The 18,935-nt window shown below is 47.6% G+C and overlaps 1 protein-coding gene and 1 pseudogene across 8 annotated transcripts in view; one reads left to right on the top strand and one right to left on the bottom strand.

Annotated features, from left to right (window-relative positions):
• Positions 1-309: 309 nt before the first annotated feature.
• LOC123925670 lies at positions 310-4,464 on the top strand (annotated as a pseudogene).
• An 8,492-nt stretch (positions 4,465-12,956) lies between these two features.
• DCTN1 (dynactin subunit 1) overlaps positions 12,957-18,935 on the bottom strand; it is a 29,846-nt gene continuing 23,867 nt past the window's right edge. For 5 of the 8 annotated variants that reach the window (XM_045978800.1, XM_045978801.1, XM_045978797.1 and 2 more), the window contains 12 exons: positions 18,746-18,895; positions 18,421-18,582; positions 18,207-18,338; positions 17,862-17,987; positions 17,474-17,616; positions 17,025-17,191; positions 15,439-15,453; positions 15,114-15,247; positions 14,807-14,999; positions 14,469-14,548; positions 13,842-13,931; positions 12,957-13,437 (listed from right to left, as the gene is read on the bottom strand). In XM_045978800.1, the coding sequence (XP_045834756.1) occupies positions 13,300-13,437; positions 13,842-13,931; positions 14,469-14,548; positions 14,807-14,999; positions 15,114-15,247; positions 15,439-15,453; positions 17,025-17,191; positions 17,474-17,616; positions 17,862-17,987; positions 18,207-18,338; positions 18,421-18,582; positions 18,746-18,895 (1,530 nt within the window). In that variant the 3' untranslated portion in view covers positions 12,957-13,299. The remainder of the gene's footprint in view (positions 13,438-13,841; positions 13,932-14,468; positions 14,549-14,806; positions 15,000-15,113; positions 15,248-15,438; positions 15,454-17,024; positions 17,192-17,473; positions 17,617-17,861; positions 17,988-18,206; positions 18,339-18,420; positions 18,583-18,745; positions 18,896-18,935) is intronic. The other 3 variants (XM_045978798.1, XM_045978803.1, XM_045978804.1) reach the window with 1 other exon arrangement.

Genomic DNA, 18,935 nt, shown 5'->3' with positions numbered 1-18,935 from the left:
CCAACCGCCACAATGCCTGCTGTCTCGGGGCCGCAGGGCTTTCCCACTCTACCTAATTCTCAGGTGACCCCTCTTCTCTCCGTATGAGGAGGCAGCTTCCTCAGCAAGTGTGATGCAAGTTCAGTTTATATCCAGAAGTCTAGCAGGAAGGGACACTGAGAAGTAAGGTTTGGGGCTCTCCCATCTTTCCCACTAGGAGAGTGAAACGGAGCTTAAGAGAGCCTATCCAAGAATGTACCACAAGGTTTCTAAGTCTTGACCAATGGTAAAGCTATATTTGGTCTTCCAATCGACGATGATGTGTCGACGATGATGTGTCTGTTCCATAAACTAGAACCCAAGGTGAGGGTGGGAGGGGGCGGCTGAGAGGCATCCCTTCCCCTCACTGTGCCCCAGCCTGAGCCTTTCAGCCAGGACTCAGAAGCGGGATCTGCAGGAACGTGACCGTCCAACCTGAACCACGTGAGTGGAGTGAAGCTGGAGGACTTTCCTGCCAAATGGACAAGAGCTCGGTGTCTGATCCCAAAGAATCTACCGTACAACAGTCTCCCTCTTCCCCGCAGGCTCACCTTCTGTGGTTTCAGTTACCTGCTGTCTACTGTGGTCCAGAAGCACGTGCTCCTCCTTCATTAGCAGGTCAGCAGGAGCCTAAGGCTACGTAGATCACAGCACCTACATTATTCCCCTCACTGCATCTCACCCTGTGGGCATTTTATCATCTCACAGCATCACCAGAAGGGTGAGTACCATACAATAAGCTATTCTGAGAGAAAGAGAGAGAGCACATTCACATGACTTTTATTACAGTATATCATTATAGTCGTTCTATCTTATTATTAATTGTTGTTAATTACACTGTGCCTAATTTGTAAATTGATATAGGTATGTGTGTATAGGAAAAAACATAGTATAAAGGGAGTTCAGTGTATCTGTGGTTCCAGGCACTTACTGGGGGTCTAGGAACATATCTAGATAAGGGAGAGCTACCATACTTGTTTTCCAGCACTGCTTTGGAATTTTCCTTTTCTTTCCTTAAAAAAATTTAGTTTCAGTTGAACTTAGGGATGAATGAGAAGTAAATGTAAGAATTAGATTCATCTTGAAACTAGAGTTTTTTATTTTTTTTAAAGATTTCATTTATTTATTTGACAGAAAGAGATCACAAGTAGGCAGAGAGACAGGCAAAGAGAGAGGAGGCAGAGAGAGAGGAGGAAGCAGGCTCCCTGCCGAGCAGAGAGCCCAATTTGGGGCTCAATCCCAGGACCCTGGGATCATGACCTGGGCGGAAGACAGAAGCTTTAACCCACTGAGCCACCCAGGGGCCCCTCTGGTGTATTTTCTTGATAGACCTCTGTGGTACATTGTTGACAATTGTTTCCTTCTTGAAATCCCCTTTGGGGTGGTTTTTGTTTGCCTGTTGTTTTGTTTTGGTATATTTTGGGACATCTGGATCTTTAGGCATGTGCATCTTCATCTTTGCTGAATACTGCCACAATGTGCTCTAGAAGGAAGATAGTACTACACACCCCCACATGCAGTATGAAACACTCTAATGGGATTATTTAAGGAAAAGGGTTGGTAGAGTTGGGATGCTCCAGATCTCTGCCAGCATTTGCTCAGCTCCCCCTTTGCACCTTCTCCCCACAAATCTCTCTCTTGTGAACCTGAATCCTGCTGCTGGCTTAAGTCAACCCCATGACCATCCCTACTGTCCCCACAACACAAACCAACTGAGAGCGTTAAAGGCTCACTCTCCTAAAAGCTTGTTTTTGCATTTTGTTCCTTGTCCCCCAATCACCAGAGGCCTTCCAGGGCAGTCAAATAAAGTCTGAGCTCCTTGGATTGGCACCTAAGGCCTTCCCCTGCCCAGCTTCCTCATTCTTTCCATGACTTATTTCCCCCCACTCTCTATGGGAGAGCACTTGAATCCAGGCAAGGGGACCCATCCCGGTGCTGGGGGATAAACCAGTACAGCCACTCTGCAAAAACATGTGGTAATACTTGATAAGGTTGAAAATACACATACCAAACAACAAAGCAATTCCACTTTTGCATATATGTACCAGAACCACACGAACAAGGATATTTGTGTAGCGTGGTTTGCAGGTGCTTAAACTTGGAAACAACCCAAACGTCCATCAAGAGCAGAATGGAGAGGCACCTGGGTGGCTCAGTGGGTTAAGCTTCTGCCTTCAGCTCAGGTCAGGATCTCAGTGTCCTGGGATTGAGCCCCACAACAGGCTCTCTGCTCAGTGGGGAGACTGCTTCCCACCCCACCCCCCCACAGCCTGCCTCTCTGCCTACTTGTGATCTCTGTCAAATAAATAAATAAAATCTTTAAAAAAAAAGAGCAGAATGGATAAGTTCCAGTCTCTGTACCCTTCCCCACTCTGACCCCCACTGACCTAGCATCAGTGGGGATATTTCTTTTTCAGACAATATATCTTCATTCAAAACAGGAGCCTGACTACCTACTTTATAAAAGTTAGAATTTTTTCCCCCACTGAAAAATGAATTTCCTGTGTCATGTAAAAATGTAAGAAAACTCTAACAAGTTGTGGTCAACTACTTATTTTATCATTTTTTAAAATCTTTTTAATCCGATATACTCTTTTTTCATCCACTTTTAAAAGTTTATTTATAGTAAAATCCATTTTCTTTTAGCGTTCAGTTCTAAGAGTGTTGACAAATGCATACAGCCTATCTTTTGTCTTTTTTTTTTTTTTTTTACAAAGGAGTATCAATGTGGGTCTCACTTAATTTATCTTAGATTTTGTCCACTGAGATCTGAGACTTTGGAAAACAAAGCCTGATTTCACAATTCAGTAGGCAAGTTGTGTTTTCTCCATGAGTTCACAAAAGTTCAGTTTCACCCATTGGTCCTTGCTCAATTGTTTGCATAAGTTCTGATTGTCTTTTAGAATGGCCAGTCATGGGCTGACCCTTTCCACCAAGATCAGAAGGGAAAACACACCTTGCTTTCAACTCTCTACAGACACTTGACAAGCCGTTGCTGCAGGTGAAAGGTCCAACCAAGGAGCATCTAAACCACGTGCCCTCGGCTGCCAAGTCCAGAAGTGACCTAAAACTAAATAGCAGGAGAGGGTTTGCCGTTTCTGAGCTACTTTGTCATCTAGAAAGTGCCAAGATTTGATAGCCTAAGCATTGAGGGAGAGTGAACACTTGTCCCTACACTTCTCCAAGAAAGGCAGGGAAACTTGGACTCTTAGTAGCCATATAGTTTCCAAAGTACATGAAATCAACTAAGTTAACTCTTTAACCATAAGTCCACCATTCTGTTTGTTCTGACATGATACAAAAAAATTTTAGTTATTCATTGATTAAAACCTAGAAATACTTGCATGCCATCCCATCAAGAGACCAACTACTACCTCACCCAATATATTATCCCTTCCTACCCCAGTTGTATTGACCTTTATTTTTTAATGGATGACTTCAAGAATAGGATGCTAAGCCTCACCAAGATGGTGACTTTGATGGCCAGACTGTCTGAGGTGGCCAGCCCCTCTTGTGGTGTAAGAATTAACATATCTTACAAATTTCCAGGTGGTGCGGATGCTGGTGGTGAGGGGACCACACTTTGAGAATCACAGCTATAAAGCTAAAAATATATAGGAAATGTGGAAGGCAGAGGAACCTGTTAACACTATGAGGATATATTTTAAATCCAGACTCTGAGAAATAGTTCCTTCAACAAATAAATCATAAGGAAAAAGAAAGCAAGAAAGAACCTAGAGATTCCATACCTACTTAGTAGGTATGGAAAGTAGGGCCAAGAGAGCATAGTCGAAATACAAGCCTTGATCTCTGTATGAAGCTGGATGTCAGCATCTACCACATTCTGCCCAGCACCTCCAACAATAGCTACAGGCCAGCCTACTTAGACTGGTCACCTCCAAATCACTTCAAAAGGGAAGCTTGCCTATCAACTCGAGTATAAAATATCATGGGAGCTCTTTGTTTGAGCACCAATAGAAACAATGTCCTATCATTGCTGAGGAGATAGTGACAGATTCTAGCTTCTACTGTGTAATCTGGTTCCAGGACGACACTGGGCATAGTGCTTTCATTGATACTTACTTCATAGATCAGGTGATGTCTTTGACTTTAATATCCTCCTACAAAATTACTTGAAGTGGGTAAAACAATTATCTAAGATGTCCAGTGAATCTCAAGAACTGGACATTCATCCCAAGTTGGATCTGGGCCTCAAGGAAGGACAGATCATCAAGTTGAGTAACAGTAACATTGCAACCAAGAGAGGATGGGTTTCTAAGCCCAGGACTACAGGGGACTGGGGGCCTAAGTTTACTCCCAGACCCACTTGGAGGCAAAGTCATTATTCCCCCTCTATCCTCAGAGGATGTCATGAGCAGTCATGTTGCCCCCACCACCAATTCCAAATCTAACCATGGAGGCAATGACACAGATAACCTTTTATGATGGTCTTCTCCTACTCCTCTCATGACACTAGCTCCAGTCTCTGAGCAATGACTTGGGGAGACTTTGGCCCTTCATCCAGCTCTGTTTCCAACCTGGCACCACAGCCATCCAACTAAGTCCAGGACTGAATAGCCTCAGCAGAACATCAAGAATGGACTCGAAGAATAAAAATGACCTTGAGAAGTTGGGGAAGAAAACCCTATCTTTGATGAAGAAAATGGACAAGGTGCAGAAAAGACTTTTTCTAAACACTTTCAATATATAATATATCTGTTTGGGTGATGATCAGAATACTCACACAGAGCCAGGGGATATTCTTGAAGACTTTGTCATAGAGTTCATCCCTGAAATGATGCACAAGGCAATGTCAATTGAAAGACAAGGTCAAGGGGCATCTGGGGTGGCTCAGTTGGTTAAGCCTCTTCCTTTGACTCAGGTCATGATCTCAGGGTCCTGGGATTGAGCCCCGCATCGGGCTCTCTGCCCAGTGCGGAGCCTGCTTCCCCCCTCTCTCTGCCTACCTCTCTGCCTACTTGTGCTCTCTCTCTCTGTGTCAAATAAATAAATAAAATCTTAAAAAAAAAAAAAAAGAAAGAAAGAAAAGACAAGGTCAAGTACAAGCTGAAGATTTCATCTTCTTGATTTGAAAGGATCCAGGGAAGTTTGCTAAGGTTACTCGTGATTACTGTGATTACTGTGAAGCAGTCTGGAAAAGAATTTGATGAAGTCTACTATGGATCTTGACACTTTTTCTAATTTCTGAAGCTTCATTATCTTGTGGGGCAACCATTGATAGTAACTGATATTTTCTGCAGTAAGTTTCATGTAATTGAAAGATGAAGAACAAAACTTTCATATCTTCAATTTTAGAGTGAGATTTGAGATCTTAACTGCTTGCTTTGATATTACTATACTTGAATTACTTACTGGGTTTCAATGACCACACAAAAGTTAAATTATTTTACAAAACACAGTTTCTTCTGACTTTTGACTCTAAATGATGAAGCAGTACTTATATTAGATGTCTTTGTGCCATTGTAAGCTTCTACTATAGTTGTTTAAAATGTGAAACCTAGGGGCGCCTGGGTGGCTCAGTGGTTTAAGCTGCTGCTTTCGGCTCGGGTTATGATCTCAGGGTCCTGGGATCGAGTCCCACGTCGGGCTCTCTGCTCAGCAGGGAGCCTGCTTCCCTCTCACTCTCTCTGTCTGCCTCTCTGCCTACTTACGATCTCTCTCTGTCAAATAAATAAATAAAATCTTAAAAAAAAAATGTGAAACCTAAATGTCATTTTTGACACTATGATACCTGAAATATGTGTTTCATGTACTTTGAAGTTTCTAGACAACAGTAATCTAGCAGATTATTAAAGATAATTAACTGTTCAATCATTATATTGTATACCTGAAACTAATATCACACTGTATGTTAACTGGAATTTAAATAAAAACTGAAAAATAAAGATAGTGAACTGGTTTGTGTTTTTGTTAAGTAGAAGTTGATATTGGAATGTAGTCTTTTGTAAGAATGTTTATGTCTTAGAAGATAATTTGCACGGAGGACATGGGGAAATGGAGAGGAGAAGAGAGTTGGGGGAAATCGGAGGGGGAGATGAACCATGAGAGACTGTGGACTCTGAGAAACAAACTGAGGGTTTTGGAGGGGAGAAGCGTGGGAGGTTGGGTGAGCCTGGTAGTGGGTATTATGGAGAGCACGTATTGCATGGAGCACTGGGTGTGGTGCATAAACAATGAATTCTGGAACACCCAAAAGAAATTTAAAAAAAACCCAAAGAATTGTTAAAAAGATAATTTGCTCTATTCTTTTCTTTAGATAATGAGTGATTTTTGGAGAAACTATATTTCACATGAATACTTGTATTGAAAGATTTTTGACTTTAAAACTTTGGGGCTTATATATACTAGATTTCAAGTCATAGGAGAACTCATTCTCCTGGATCAGATTAAAGCATCTAAAATACATGCTTTTAGTAGTAGTTGGAATGGAATTGCTTAAAGAACTGATGGCAGAATAAGCATTTGGGGTAGTGTTTTGTTAACATATTTGTTAGTTCTTGTTCATTGTGGAAATGCGTACTTGATTAAAATCAAATACGGCTATGGAAACCACTTCCTCACCTTCCTGTAGTTCAGGATATACATATTTTGTGTATATTTAGCTATACTTTATTAAATTATTATTACACTTATTATAAAATAAGGATTTAAATTGCATTTAAAGAGATCAGGGAATATTGCTATTTGTGGGCTGTTTATAAACATTATAAATCAGTGGGGCGCCTGGGTGGCTCAGTGGGTTAAAGCCGCTGCCTCCGGCTCAGGTCATGATCTCAGGGTCCTGGGATCGAGTCCCGCGTCGGGCTCTCTGCTCAGCAGGGAGCCTGCTTCCCTCTCTCTCTCTCTCTGCCTGCCTCTCTGCCTACTTGTGATCTCTCTCTGTCAAATAAATAAAATCTTTAAAAAAAATTATAAATCAGTAATTGTGAAAACTCTACTTTCTCAAGCTACTAATACCAGGAATAAAATATGAAAAATTAAAATGAAATGACCCATGACCCTGGGGATACAAATCTTTAAGTTGGAAACCCTTTCTCTGTCCCAGAACTAAAACTACTGGACAGTCTTTTCCTTAACTTTCCCAGGGCATGCAAGCTGGTTTATGTCATTCTCTTCGACGTTACTTGCTGTGTATCTGGTCTCTTGCTCATTAACAAGGCAGGAGTAGTAGTACTGTACCTGTGGCTTCCTGTGAAGGGTTCAGCAGGCCAGGGAGAAATGACCTCTAATGTCTGTAAAATTCTTCTCCACCTTTTAAATTCAATTTATTTCGGTCATCTCATGATCCTTGGGCACCTCTTTGTGAAGTCTTATTTAGCAATTTCAGGGGACAAGAAATCCTTGTACTTCCTTCTCCCCTGAGCTAATTCTCTGAAAGTGGATGGACTAGCCTGGGTGTCTGTAATTCAGAATCTGGGAAGGGATAGGGATGGAGAAAGTTGTCTTCCCTGGGCGCTGTCTGTACCTCACTTCCCTGCATCCATGCTGACTGCAGCTCCATCCCCTCTCCTGCGTTCACATGGGAAAGGGTTGTGTCGATGGCATCTCCACTTACTCTTTTCTGTTGGCTGAGAAGCACACCTTTGGCCTGTAGGTATGGCTTGGATGAAGGAAGTTCAAGGGGCTGCTCTCAGTTATATTCTAGGGCAGTGTTAGTTTTCTTGTAGCTCCATCCTGTTGCTCCACGTGAAGCAAAGTTTTACTTGGTATTCACCCCAGTGTTTAATCATTGGCAGGTTTAGAACTTCTAACCTGATCTGTGGTGCAGAGAGATTGAAACCACTTAGTTCATGATGAATATCCATGTTGCCATGCTGCCAGGGTATCTGGCCCCTTTCTGTCAGTCTTCAAGTTCTTCAGTAGAAATGTGTTATATCATCATTTATTAAGTTGAAGGGTCATAGCTCCAGCTAACTGAGTCTTCCCAAAGTGAAGACTCTAGTACCCAGCACCTAGAGAACCTCAAAAACAGGTTGCTTTCCCACCACTTTCCCTTCTACCTAGCCCACTTTTGGTGTACAGTGCTGTGAGGAGACTGTCCCTTCACAGGTGAAGGGGCCCTATCAATTTGTTTAATTAATGGGCAACTTTGAGGCAGAAGTAAGAGCATATAATTTCTTAGCACTTACTTGGATGCTGTTATGGACTGAAATTATGTGTACCTCAAAATTCATGTTGCAATCTAATCCTTAATGTAATGGTATCTGAGGTAGGGCCTGTGGGAGTGATTAGGTCATGAGTGTGGAGCCTCATGAATGGGACTAGTCCACTTCCAAGAGGCCCGAGAGCTCGCTAATTTCTTTCTGCCATGTGAGGATCCAAGATGTCAGCTGCCTGCGACCAGAAGAGCACCCTCTCCAGAATACGACTATGCTGGCACCCTGATCTCAGACTTCCAGCTTCCAGAACTGTAAGAAATCAATTTTGTTGTTGATAAGCCACCCAGTTTATGGTATCTTGCTATCACAGCCCAAGCGAAGACTGATGCTTGCAATCTGAATGAAGGAAATCCTTACGTTTGGTTTCAAAATATATTCTCTCTTGATTTCCCTCCTTTATCTCTTCCTAACTTTGGGTCCTTTTTTTTTTCCTTCCCATTGTACTCCCCCTCCAACAGGTCTATGGTCACAGAGCCATGGCAGGGCATCTTTAAAGTTTTAAATGCAAAACACTGAAAGGAAAATAACTACAACCATTGGTGACTAAGAACTGGGAGCCTATGTTCTCAATCTTCCTCCACATTGTATTTATTGTATTCTCAAGATGATCTTGTGTGTGTGTACATATATGTAATATATATGTACATATTGACTGACACACTAAAAATGAAGTTTAAGGGGGTGCCTGGGTGGCTCAGTGGGTTAAACCTCTGCCTTTGGCTCAGGTCATGATCTCACGGTCCTGGGAGCTCAGCAGGGAGCCTGCTTTCCCCCTCTCTGCCTGCCGCTCTGCCTACTTGTGATCTCTCTGTCAAATAAATAAATAAAATCTTTTATTAAAAAAAGAAGTTTAAGGCATATGAGCATAAAGCATATGTTGTATTGGTGCAATAGTGGTAACTTAGAAAACGGACTCTAGAGACAACTATTTGTGGTGTATTGTCTTTCCCTTGAAACTTACCCGAATACACATACTATAAAACAAAACATTTATAAGACAATCAGGGAAATTTGAACACTGGATCTTTGATGAATTAAATTTTTTAGGTGGGATAATGGTATTATAGTTTTCGATAAGAGCACTATCTTTTAGGGGTCCTAAAATACTTTGAAATGAAATGAGAAGACGATGGCTGAGATCTGCTTCAAAATAATCTAGAAGGAAAGGAGAGCAAGGGGATGTGGGGAAACACAATCAGTCATGAAATGGTAGATTTAGGCAAATGGAGATTCTTTACACCCTACTCTCCTCATTTGAATGTTAAAATTTCCCATGATAAAAAGTAACAGAATGAAACACAGGGTGACAGACATATATTTACTGACACGTTATTTGAGCAAGATGAGTCCAGGTCTCACTTTCCAACTCCCCAGGCTTCCAGAGAGGAATGGAGGTCAAACATGCCAGGCTGGCCCTTTGCACACATCAGCAGTAGCAGCCCTGGTGTCCCCGGGAGCAGCAGTGCCCATTCCAGCTGGCATACGTGGCAGAGATGAAAGCAGCCTGGATGAGTGACAGGTTTCTCAATATACCTCAAGGAGAGGGCTACATGGAGCGTACACCCACAGGGAGGCAGGAGGAGCCCTCACCCTCAGAGCCCATGTTCTCTAGGTGCCCCTAGGCCTCCCTGCCAGGGATCAAGGTATTTCATCCTAGGAAGCTTTCTTTGCTTTCAGCCCCAGGGCTGGGTAGGGCACGATGGGCTCTGGGGCCTGGCACATTTCCCAGGATGAGCCAGCAGAGATTCAAGTCTCCATACTGCCTCCACTCCTGCTCCCCACCATCAGGTAGCACAAAAATGGGAACTAAGCAAGCAAATTCAACTGGGGTGGCTTTGACTCTCCCTCAGGCTTGGCCCACTAAAACGAAGAGGAAATAGTGCCTGGACGGTAGTGAGTAAGATGGTAACTGCCCATAAAACAAACTGAAAGCTGGGCACCAAGGACCGCCTCTCCTTTGATACCCAAAGCTGATTATTTGCGTCATAAATCTATGTCTTCGGAACATGACTGCTTGTATGTCATTCCATTTGTTCAGCATCAGCTTCTCCCAAGTATCCTTTTTTATTGCGTACCTGGGTCAAGCATGCTATTCCACTTGATCTTGCCCTGATTACCTCCGGAGGGGATACACCTGAGAAAGGTGCAAATAGCCCCAGTACAGACACAGAAATTGACAACAAGATTAGGAACTTGCCCAAATTCCCATAGCTTATAAGTGGAAGAGCTGGAATATGAGACTTATTCTTACTTCACAAAGCTGCCGCCATATTGGGGAAAGTGCCATTGACCCTGAGAATCGGCCCAAGAACCCCCAAAAGAGAGGGATTTCTAGTTGACAAGATTTAGGCTGCTCATACCCTGCCCCTGCCAATGGCTAGCCAGTCTGCTTGGTTCTCATGTCATAGCTATCAGCTGAGTGGATGGACCAAAGGAGGCGATTCCCATGCTCTCCCCCATCCTGGTACCGAGTGCATCACTAGGCCTCTCTCCCCCCCATCATCTCATCCCAGTTTCCCGAACCCTCGTGGGCCCCATAAGCAGCTCCCATCATTATTCACAGGCAATGATGCTTGTGTCAGCGGTCTGCCATCCGCTGGCCAGCTTCCACAATTGAACATTGACTAAACATTGGGACGCAGTACACACATGCTGCTCTCTCCCCCTTCTTGCCACCATGACCCAGTTCCTGCTCCCTCTAACCCACTGAGACTGCTCAGCTCACCAGGCATCTGAGAATCAGATGTGACTTTCTAGAACGCAGCCACATTGCCTCTGAGCTGTATTAGAGGCTGTTGACTACCTCTCCTGAGTCTCTCCTCCTTGGCCCTGACATTTCCGCTGGGGGCCTCTGTTCCAATGAATGCTGCCCTGGGTTCCACAGCAGGCTCTTCAATACTCAGGACTGGCCAGGGCTCTGCCCTCCTTCTGCCTAGACACTCTCCTCAGGTGACTTGTGGCCTCACCTGATTTCCAAGCCTTCAGTCACTTGCTCTGCCCTGACAAAGTCCTGCAGGCCAGTGGCCTTCTGTTCACCGTACTCCTTCAGGACCTGGGGGACTACAGGGCATGGGATCTGGCTTTCCCCGTGGCCAAGTCATACAATCCCAGCAAGTGAAGGAGAGCAACACCTCACAGGGCAAACTCAGACCACAGAAGACAGAAGACAGGAGGGAGAACAGGCGAATCTGCTTTCCATCCCTCCATCAACCCCCGTGTAATGTTGCGGCCGGGTACCGTGCTTGTGAACGGTCTCTCCAGAGACAGCCTATGTGGGCAGGTGGCTAGCTATGCCTTGGCAAAGCAGTGGGTAACTCATTAAAACAAACCTTGTTTCTTCTCCTTCCCTGCCTAGTTTCCCGCCCTTTTCCTCAGTCACAGTGCTTTGGGACTGCAATTACTATATATAAAGTATTACACTTTGGCTTTGCCTCTGGTTCAGTTCTCTGAGTGACCTGGACTAAACCTCATCCTCATCCTACACCTCATCCAAACCAACCACCACTGACACAACACATCCCCGAAACTCTATCTCCAATCCAGACTTCCCTGCTAAGCTCCAGACCTGAGCTCCAACTGCCCAGGGCCATCTGCACTCATACATCCTTGCAAGCACCTCATATCCATTTCCAAAATGAAATTCACAGCTCTCCTTCCCAAACATGTGCTCTTCTCCCTGTGTTTTGGGGGATGCCGAGATAAAAGACAACTTCTAGGAACTCTCACTCTGTCTACAGTGGGTAACCGAAGGGTTAACTGATGACTGCAATGACAAGAGATGTTTCCTGGTATGAAGCAGTGTTGTGGGTGCAGGCACTGGTACGAGAAGCAGGCCTGCAGGGCATAGGCCACGGTGCTGGAAGCCAGCATGCATTCTCTCTTTTAGCCTTCATGGCAACCCTGGGAGGCATCATTCTTCCCATTCCGCCATTGAGAAAACAAACCAAAGGTTAGAAACTCTGTCAAAGAACAAAGCCACTAAATCCAAGCACACCTGGAAAAAACGTTCACATTCTCTACTACCTCCAGTACAGGAGCACCCAAGAGGCCACAGGAATTGGAGATTTCCTAGGACGGCAACGCCAGGGCTGTCTTAATAAATGAACAGGATGTCAGCTGAGGAGGGGTGGGGCACGCAGGGGGGAGCAGAGGGCAGGAGGTGGCTGGCATCTTGGGCAGAGGAAAGGAGCCTGAGAGAGCACAGGGCGCCAAAGCAACTGCAGGGATTCACTAAGGAAAGACCACAAGGCACACGTGGACAAGTAGCCCCTTGCGAAGCTGGAGAGGTGGGCAAGATCCAGAACACAGATGGCCTTGTGTGCACTTCTAGTGAATTTAAAGTATCTCTAGATACTTAGAGAAATGACTTCAGGATTTCATTTAAATTAGAAATTTTAGTTGGAAGAACCATTTCAGGATTTAAAGCAGGGAATAACATGGCCCAGTTTGCATTCTGGAAAGGTCCCTCTGCTGTGAGTGGGAACTGGCTGACAGATGCATGGAGGTAGGGTGGCTGACCCTAAGTCCTAGCTCCCCTAACTCCATAAAGAACTTGGGTGCCAAGCCCCTGGTCTAGCCCTTTTCCCCTTGTTCACAGTAACTCAGTGCTCATGAGTGTTAGGGGCATGCCGTTTCACTGGTCTCTATAGAGAGGGACCCTCAAATCTGGCACAGCCAAAGCCTCCTCAGCATCCCTTCTCCTCCACTCCTGCTCTGAACAAAAAGGCCCAAGTCCCACTGCCAACACCACACAGAAAGCACTGAAGCAGAAGTTGCTTTAATCAAGGGGTGAAGTCCTCTATCAGGGGGACCTCACTGAACCTTTGGTGGTGGGGTCTCAGCCTACCCCCCACATGCCCTGAGGCCCCTCAGGAAGGAGGGAGCAGCTGAACAGCAAATCCTGGCAGAGGCCAAGGAATGGAAATAGGGGAACCCAAGTCAAGGAGCAAGGGCAGGGCAATGACAGGTGGAAATAAAGCTGAACAGGGCAGGAACAGCTGTGCACACAGTTCTACAACAGGGACTAGCTGAGGCGGCTGTGCGTCAGGCGGAGTGGCACCAGGAGGGCGGAAGGTAGAAGTGCATGGGGTGGAAGGAGCACTTAGGAGATGAGGCGACCATGAAGCTGGTGCAGCTGCTCCTGGGTCAGCACCAGCCGGTGTCGCTGTCCAAGGCCAGCTGCGCACGAGAAGGTCACTTTGCCCATGTAGACCGTGTCGTCTTGCTGCTCCTCCTTGGCCTGGGAGTTGGCAAGGGGAAGAGGTCCCCAGGTCAGAGGTTCACCTGAGCTGTGTGCCACTGACAGGGACCCTGAGCACTGGGACAAAGGCAGCCCCCATGAGACAGACTTTGGGGCTCCTAGACTATGGTGACCACATATTCCAAATCAGAATTGGGGTACAGAGTCTGTCAAGAGAGTTCTGAGCCTCTCCGGGTCTCAAAAGTAATAGAAGACGTTCAACTGCTAAAATACTGGGATTTCTGGAAGCACTGCAAGTACATCTGAGTTGCTTACAAGTAAGACTTGGATAGTTAACTCAGGATGTGCAGTTGTTGGACCTGAGCCCCCAAAGGCTGCTTCATATTCTGGGGAAGAGGGAAGGAGCCACCTGAGACCTCAATTCTCCTCATTCTCTCTCTTACCCTAAGGAAGGCTGACGAAGGGAAGATGGCAAAGTCAGTGGGGACTGTGGCTCCAGGGCGCTGAGATACGGTCTCCTTAAGGACCTCATCCTGGCAAGGAGGAGAACAAGGATTCATTTAAGCAACAACCCCCGCCTGCCCATGCTAGCCCAGAATCTCCCTGGTTTCACAGGAATGCCAGGATCAGGAGGAGCAGGGACCTGGTCCTGTCACCATACTTCTGCTCTCACCTCCAACCCCATCCCTATCCAACATCCTTACTTTATGATACTTATCCTATAAAGCCTGACTCAGACTCTACAGCCTCTGGGAAGCCACCCTCAACCATTCTACCCCCCAGTGATCTCAGCACTGAAGAATCTGCACCTGAAACCCATGCTCTAAAGATGATCCTAGCTCAACCCAATTTGTTGATGAGAATCTGTCTTCTGTTTGCACCAAGACAGTGAGCTTCCGAGACAGGAACCTTGCCTTACCCTCCACCTTCTCCCTAGTGTGCTGTCTAGCACAGGGCTGGGCCCAGAGGAACTCTGGGAGTGCCCATGGAAACAAATGTACTAAGGGCTCTAGCAGGGAATGTTATGAAGCAAACTCTGCAGACCGAGGAAGAGTAGGGTCTGAGCTAACCTTGAGTTTCTCGATGGTGTCACTTAAGGACTTGAGCTGAGCCACCTGCTCCAGGAGCTGGGCCGATGGGCTCTTGGCAGCTGTGGGGAAGAAAGGCTAGTGAGGCCCATCAAGGCCCAGGCGAGCAGGTGTCCTGGATGAAGGGTCAGGAGTGCAGACAGTAGACCCTCTCATGGAACAGGTCCATAAGAGAATGGATGAATCAAACGGAACACCGAGGCCAGAATGCAATGCTAGGAAGAGGCTCTACCATATGGCACATGCCTGGGTAGGGGTTACGGACCTGGGGCAAAGGGAGGGGGTTACGTTACTCATTTCACAGGTTGATGGGTCCATACCAGGGCTGGAACGAGTGATATCTACTACGTGGGTATGTGTGCTCAGTTGATTCAACGTCTCCAACAGCTGGCTGGTCTTACGATACAGTGCACCAGCTGCTAGTTCACTGTCAGGGCCCTCGTGTGGTGAGGGGGAGAGCTTTGCCACATGCAGAGGGGGCAAGGCTGCTAAAGATGCCTTCATCTGGGCTCCCTGTGGGGGGAAGAAGAGGAATGGTGGTAAGAGGCAACAGAAGGCCCTGCCATCTATCATCGATGGGGCAGGTAGACTCCATCTGCACCCCAGTCATTCCTGTGACCCTCTCACCTTGAGGATGCTGTTCTCATGCTGGAGCTGGGAGATGTGCAGCCTCATGGCAGAGATCTGCTGAAGCAGCAGTGGTGAGTCCTTCACCAGCCCAGGGCCTGGCACAGATCCTGGAGCCTGCCCAGGGGCACCTCCTGTGTGTACCAAGACCAATGTCATCAACCCCAAGCGGAGAGGGTGGAAGATGGGCCCCATCCCTGCTCATCCCCTTTCATTATCCATTCCCACCTCCAGTGCTGGTTGCTCCCAAGGGGGGAGTCTTACCCTGCTCCCCCAGACCCACTTCCCACAGCCCTGGAAACCCCCCGCCAGGGAGGCTCTCTACCTCGCTGTTGTTCTTCTGTGCTCAGGATAGCCCATGGGGGAGCAGGAAGAGAGGAGAGATGAGTTAGAGGACTTGGGATAAGGGGCCACACCAGAGGAATCCTAGACACAATCTATAGGAAAACCTGTTCCTAACCCTCACTCCCTCTCCAACAAGAACCTGCCCGCTCTCTGCACCTGTGGGAAGAGCAAGTATGTGTGAAAGAGGGGCGAAGTGTGAGGAAGAGCTGCAGTGGGGGTGCACACTAGAGGGAACACTTGGGGCAGGAGGTGTTCCTGCTCCCTGCCTCACATTCCATCTCTAAGAAGGGCAGAGGGATTGCTCCCCAAGACCCCAAGATGTCTGCACCTGTACTATTCTGCAGCAGCAAAGCTGAAGTTGAAGGTATAGCTGCAATCCCTGTTCCTTGGGTTCCCCATTATTTTGGGGTGAAAGATGCTCTTTTTTAGTGGGAAATTTTGTGAATCAGAACCAGTATCAGTTTAGAGAGCCTGTGCTACAACAACACAATGTGGTAACTCTGGAGACCCCTTGCCCAAGGAACAGGAGCCAACTGTACCACACAAGTCCAAGGCCAACAAGTCCTCGGTCACCTCCCAAGAACAAGAGGCACCAGTGAGGGGGGTTTGATGAGAACAAGAACCTAGGGAAGGCCAAGTGACAAGACAGGCATAGCAGGGGAGCTCTAGAGATCCTGATGGCTTCAGGGTAAGAAGCCTGTCTTCTGGAAGTAAGAAAAATGGAAAAACTACAGGGCAGATGAGAACCAGCACAGCAGTGGACATCTCCTTGGTCCTGGAAAACTAGGGAGACTGGGCTTCAGAACCAGAAACACTCCAGGTAAAAAGCCCTGACCATATAGAGACCAGAGAGAGGTCAGAACACAAGTCCCAAGTGGAACTGGGAGAACTCAGCAATGGAAAAGACAGCCATACCACAGGATAAAGGCACATGAACTCAGTAGAGAGAAATACAAAGTGCAAGGAGAAGAGCAATCAAGATCAGGCATCAGGCATGGCTGGATACAGCAGCAAAGTTAGCCTAATCTGCTGCAGGCTGATGACTGTCTGGGATATTGGGCTGGCACAAAAAGGCCAGACCCAAAAGGGACATCTGCTAGAGTCTAACTGTTGTTGTAATTCTGGGCTCCGCTGACAAGCTGGTAATGCCCCCACCTTGATCAGGGGGACTCTACGCATTATCTTCAGAAGTAAAAACTTGGTAAAAACCGGGGCGCCTGGGTGGCTCAGTGGGTTAAAGCTTCTGCCTTCGGCTTGAGTCATGGTCCCAGGGTCCTGGGATCGAGCCCCACATCGGGCTCTCTGCTCAGCAGGGAGCCTGCTTCCTCCTCTCTCTCCCTGCCTCTCTGACTAGTTGCAATCTCTGTCTATCAAATAAATAAATAAAATCTTAAAAAAAAAAAAACAACAAAACTTGGTAAAAACCTTTCACAGAGCAAAACCGGGCAAACACATTCCTGGCTGAACATCCAGGAAGAGAGGGTGAGAAATCAAACTGAGGCCAAGGACAGGAGGGAAGTCATTCAATCTCCTCTGGGCTAACGCTGCCTCTCCCACTGCACTCACCACCAGCGATGCCAGAGACCAGGGTAGCAATACCCGAGGGAGGGGGCCCCCGGAGCCCCTCGATTGTGCGCTTCGACTGGCTGTTCAGCCGCTGCTTTAGCTCTGCCTTCTCTGCCTCTAGCTGGTCAATGTCAGCCTGGAGTGCATCCATTGTTTCCTCAAACTCCCTGCAGAAGAGAATCTGGGCTTGGGCAGTGTCCCTTCCCCAGAGCGCCAGCCCCACTTCTCAGTCCTGACAGGGCCTCAGAGCAGCCCTGCTGGTGAGGAGCCAGGAGCAGCACATGCTCCAACTGGGATGACACAATGGGGTTGGCAGTGGGAAAGGAAAATGGTATGTGTTCCCCTGAGGAGAGTCTCACTTGGAGAGGGCCTGGGGGGGGAGGGGTTAGGAGGGAGAGCAGCTGGCAGGAAGGAGTGGAACAAGCAGGGACGCAGGGAAGGTGCCTGACTTCTCCTTCTTCCGCAGCAGTGCCTGCGTCTCCTCCAGCCGAGTCTGGACTTTCTCGATGCGCTCGTCTGCATCCTTGGCAGCACTGTCCAGCTTCTTCTCCAGGAGACTTAGTCGCACATTGGCCTCACTCAGCTCCTCCCCCTGGACAAGGGCAGAGTGTCTAGTTCCCTTACATCCTCTCATGGGCCCCAGGGACCTGGGACAGACCACGAACCAGAAAGCTCCAAAGGGCCCATAGGTGCTCCCCCCCACTGATCACAGGTGCCACTTCTCCCCTCAACCCCCAACCAGTTTCAGTCCCAGGAGATCCCTAACACTCAAAGCTGTCCTGTACCTCAGCAGTATTTCCTGGCCCCGCAGATCCTGAGCCTACCCTCCACCCTCACCTTGATTTTCAATGACTTCTTCAACTCCTTGATAACTGTTTCTCGATCTTCAAGCTTCAAGCCCAGGCCTTCAGCATCAGTGATTTCTGCACGAAGGGCTGCAGCCCTCAGCTCAACTGGGGGAGGCTAGGGGTCAGGTGGGAGCAGAAGGCAGAAATGGGGAGAGGAGGTCACCAATGCGCTCCTTCCAGAGAGAGCTGGGCATAGGGAAAGCCTTGCCTTCCAAGCAGGGTGGTGCTCTCCAGATTCCCTTCTCCCACCTCCCAGCCCTCCCACACCAGCAGCAACTCTGTAAGTCCAACTCCTCTGTGGTCCTCGAGCACCTCCAAAGAGCTCCCTACCCACCTTGCTGGGGGGCCGCTCTGCATCATACTCGCCCTCCTGCATGGCTGTGGCCAGTTTGTTCATGGTACTGATGAGGATGTTGCTCGACTGGCGCAGACACTCATAGGGGCTGCTAGAGGGGGTCCCGTAGATCTGCAGGAGCAAGAGCAGCAGTGAAAATCCCATACTGGCCCCAGGACTTTGCCACCACCTCTGCCCAGCCATCCAGGCCCACCTGCTCGCTTGCTTTGAAAGCCAGCTCCTCCAGTGCAGCCACAGGCAGTCCCTCATTCTCTGCGAGCGGGGCAATGAGCTGGGCGGCAGCAGCTGCCACCTCCTGCAGCACGGCCACCACCCACGTCAAGTGTTTCCTGCAGTCTAGGAGTGTGTCTGACACCTGTGCAACAGTTCAGAGTCAGGAGCCCACCCAGGTCCTGCGCCAGAGCTCCCACAGCTATCTCTAGACCATTCTTGCTTCCTGACCAGATGCAGACCTCAACACTCTAGGCCCCTCCTGCTTCTACTCAGCTTCCTTTCCTTCCCCCTTCGCTGCCCTAAACCTGTGCTCCAAAGGCCAGTGCGGCTGGAATCCCAGGAGCATCTGTCCCTGGCATTCGCCTTCGGATCTTCTTGCAGAACTGGCGGATGTCACTGCATGATGTCTCCAGGTCTCGGAGCAGAAGGGCAATATCTGAAGCCTCCTGGCCACCCTACTCAGGGAATAGGAAATAGACAGGGTACCAAGACAGC

This window comes from Meles meles, chromosome 15 (genome assembly GCF_922984935.1).
Source record: "Meles meles chromosome 15, mMelMel3.1 paternal haplotype, whole genome shotgun sequence".
Taxonomy (NCBI): domain Eukaryota; kingdom Metazoa; phylum Chordata; class Mammalia; order Carnivora; family Mustelidae; genus Meles; species Meles meles.
Note: the sequence above shows the minus strand (reverse complement) of the source record. Positions and strands in the feature narration are given on the sequence as shown.